The sequence below is a fragment of the Rhamphochromis sp. 'chilingali' genome, assembly GCF_963969265.1.
Source record: "Rhamphochromis sp. 'chilingali' genome assembly, chromosome: 2".
Lineage (NCBI taxonomy): Eukaryota > Metazoa > Chordata > Actinopteri > Cichliformes > Cichlidae > Rhamphochromis > Rhamphochromis sp. 'chilingali'.
The window spans coordinates 37,981,981-37,985,679 of NC_137930.1; the positions used below are offsets into that span (position 1 = coordinate 37,981,981).

The 3,699-nt window shown below is 37.9% G+C and overlaps 1 protein-coding gene across 1 annotated transcript; it reads left to right on the forward strand.

The window, feature by feature from the left end:
• Positions 1–414: 414 nt before the first annotated feature.
• Positions 415–1,298, forward strand: LOC308384105 (uncharacterized protein; the record flags this gene model as incomplete). Its single annotated transcript, XM_080862449.1, has 2 exons — positions 415–442; positions 562–1,298. The coding sequence occupies 2 exons, from the start codon at positions 415–417 to the stop codon at positions 1,296–1,298; spliced, it is 765 nt and encodes a 254-aa protein (XP_080718575.1).
• Positions 1,299–3,699: the final 2,401 nt, after the last annotated feature.

Sequence of the window (3,699 nt, forward strand, 5' to 3'; positions counted from 1 at the left end):
GCAAAATATGGAGTCCTGATCACAAAGTCGAGAAAATTGTTCATATTATTAATTTCAGATTTTCTTAGAAATTTTAAGAAGAGTTTCAGTTGTTCATGTTGAATATATTAAACAATCTGCTGTCTTTACAGATATATTGAAGCTGTAGAAGATTTATACATTTTGATCGAATAAAGTATGACAGAGTTACTTACCCTGAGTCTTTGAAAAATTCATCTTGTCAGCTGCTTAATAATGAACAGTGTGTGCAGATTTTACCAGAATCTGAATCAGCTTTGAAATGTGTCAGATGCACTCCTGGTATTATAGCCTGAGAGATTAGCTCCACCCAGTGGGTGGAGTGCAGGAGCTGCTTTAGATTAAAACAGTGGAGAGCTGGGTTTCTGTTCATTAGCTAACAAGATAAGAATAAAGATGGGCAACGGTGCTGCAATCCCTGATGGTAAAGTTATCTCATGTTTATACTTATTCTTAATACTGCAGTAAGTGTGTATTAGGTGGAACTTGTTTCAGAGTAAAAGAGTAAAAAGTAAAAACAACAGTTTTTTTTTCTTTCTGCAGGTCCTCCAAGGAGGATTGTGATGATCGGTAAAACTGGTGTTGGGAAGAGTGCTGTTGGCAACACCATCCTGGGCAAAACGTATTTTAAATCTAATGTGAGCTCAGAGTCAGTGACGCAAACCTGTGAGTTTGAAAATGTTCCAAACTGTTTGAGAAAGATCACTGTGGTCGACACACCCGGTCTTCTGGATACGTCTAAAACTGCAGACATCATGAAGAAGGAAATCGCAAAATGTATTCAGATTACTACTCCAGGCCCTCATGTCTTCCTGCTGGTCATACAGATTGGTAGGTTTACCAAAGAAGAGCAGAACTGTGTGGATGCCCTGGAAAAACTGTTTGGACCAAAGGCCTCAAACTACATGATTGTCGTGTTTACTCATGGTGACAAACTGACAACACAGGGCATAACAATAGAAAATTACCTGAAAGAGGGCCATAAGAAGGTTAAACAGTTGCTGAACAGATGTGGTAACAGGTATCATGTGTTTGACAACAGTAACATCAAGAACAGAGCTCAAGTTGTCAATCTGATCAAAAAAATTGATGAGATGGTGGCATCAAATAAAGAAACTTACTACACTGATGAAATGTTTGAGGAGGCAGCAAGAATTCTGGAGCTGAACAAGAAAAAAAAAACAGAACAACAGCTGACTAACAATGTACCCTTCATGTCTAATGTCAGGGAAAAAGTTCTTTTGTTTCAGAAGATCTTGGCAAGTGATGAAGCTGAGTAGGGCCACATTGATTAAATCTCAGACTCAAACATGGGACATTACTCTAATTAGTCCTCAGTTCATTTTTTAATTACACTGGCTCAATTGGTTGTCATTTGAAGAAAAATTAAATGTTAAGTTATAAAATCCTTTCTGACATGAATGGTTTAGAATTGTATTCAACTGGAAGATTTCCATGTTAATATTTTCCAACTTGTACAGACATTGCTCTTTACATTAGTTGTTTATGTTTATACACTATTCATTCATCATTTTCATCAATAAATGAGAAATTTCTTGGCCACTATTGTTTGTTTTTTTTTTTTTTATATATTGAAGATCAATCTTTCATTTAATAAGATGCTTTATACAGGAAACGTTTGATTTTCTTAATCTTATTCTTCAATAACTCTTGAGTTGTTTGAATTAAAACAACATTATACTTATCTCAGAAACAAGCCTCCATCTTGATTTTAAAAAGTAGGTAAAAATATATTTCTTAAAAAATCCAAAGATGAACTTTAAAATTTGAGCAGTGTGTAAAAGGGCTAGTGTACTGCATTGGCAAATCTGAAAGTGCTGGTGCAACTGGCACTTGTTCAACATTATGGTTGAAGAAGGTTTTCCTCGCTAATGTGCTAAAGTTTCTTATATCGCTGTTGGCCAAGAGAAAACTGATCTATAAAGATAAATCACAAAAGCTTGTTTACATCCTAATGCTCTGTTTCCCTTCAACATTGAGCATCAGCAGCTGGTCTACCACACTAGTCTTTGGTTTCCCCCAAAAAAGTTTTATCCACAATGCAAATGTAAAAACAAATACAAAAGCTGCTGACCTCTCAGCTTTTCCATTGACCCAGGACACAGACATGCCCATGAAACTGAGACTCACTATACATTCCACTTGGTTCTGAGCAATGTTCCCTCTAATTTTTTATGTGTCTGAGCGAACACACAAACTCCCTGAGCGATCCCTTGGACCACTGTGAGCAACATTAGACGTGTGCACTGTGGTCACGCCAGCATCGAATCCATCCAAGTTACATGGTTTATTAAAATAATCAAATTACAGCATTTACATTTATGTCGGACTACTTTTAATTAACTGCTTACAATGAAAAAAAAAAAAAAATCTTGTTCTTGACCTGTGTAGTATGTTTACACTATTGGAAATAAAAATAACTTGAACTCCAGTTTTGAAAACACAACTTTATTTATGTTATTTTTTTTGCTCTGACTTGTATTATGAGTATGAGTCTGTGGTCTGGGAGAGAGTCCTGTAACTCACTCTCTGCAAAATACAGGATATAATGTTGGGCAATTACTTATATAGTTCTTCAAAAAAGTAAATGAGTTTTGCAAACAAAGGTTTTTTTTTTTTGCAGCTTTTTACCTAAAAATGCAGCCAAGGCGTTTTTTTAAAATAAACATTTCAAACTATTTACAGAACAATCAGCTGTTCTGCATCAAAACACTTTTTCCGTCAGTTGTTGCCTCTATCCTGCGCACATCTCCAATGGTTGTACACGTTGTCATTAACGTGGCTTCACTCCACATCAGCCACTCCGCTTTGCTAGCGGTGTCGGCACATAAGGACGCTGTCATAGCCTGTCAATGACGTTGATTAGCTGCCTATATATCAATATAAATCGCATCATTTGCTGGACTATGGAATAAGGTGGCCTCGTTCCGGAGCAGCCAGTCACTCACTGACTAACACTACAAAACAGAATTGTTAAAGTATTCATTTTAATTTCAATTCAGGGTAAAAAATTTTTTTGTGTGCAACACAGATTTTCTGTGCACAGAGACCGTGCCAGCAGTGTGCAATTGCGCACGCGTGCAGCTTAGAGGGAACATTGGTTCTGAGTTAAGCAGAGTTAAGCCAGGTTCCTGAGACAATAGCCAACTGTGGCCACAAGGTGGCAGTAATTTAAACAATGGTGCAAAGAGGAAATGAGAGAAACTTACAAGACAGGATGGTATCTTGGTGTCTATTTTTACATTTCACTCAACCAGCTCTGCTTGATTTGCTTGCCCTAACAGACCACTATTGGTATATAAGTACAACCAACTAATGGATAACAATTTAATAAGACAGCCTGGTGAGTAGTGATGTGTCGGTCGCGAACGAAATGGCTCTTAGAGCCGGATCTTTGACGTGAACGATGCGAGCCGGCTCCTTATTGCGAGCCGTGTTTTTTTTTTTTTTTTTTTTTTCCCCTCTTTCTCTCACCCTCTCTCTCGCACTTTTTTCCCCGCTTCACTCTGCATGTGAGCCTTGTGCTTTGCGCTGGGAAGAGGGGCAGTAGTTACACTTGCAGTAGAACAGGAACTGTCATGCCTGTGTGTAGGCAGGCAGGAAGAGAGGACCCAAAATGCAAGACTCAAGGAGGCGGAATAAACTCAAAATACACAGCTT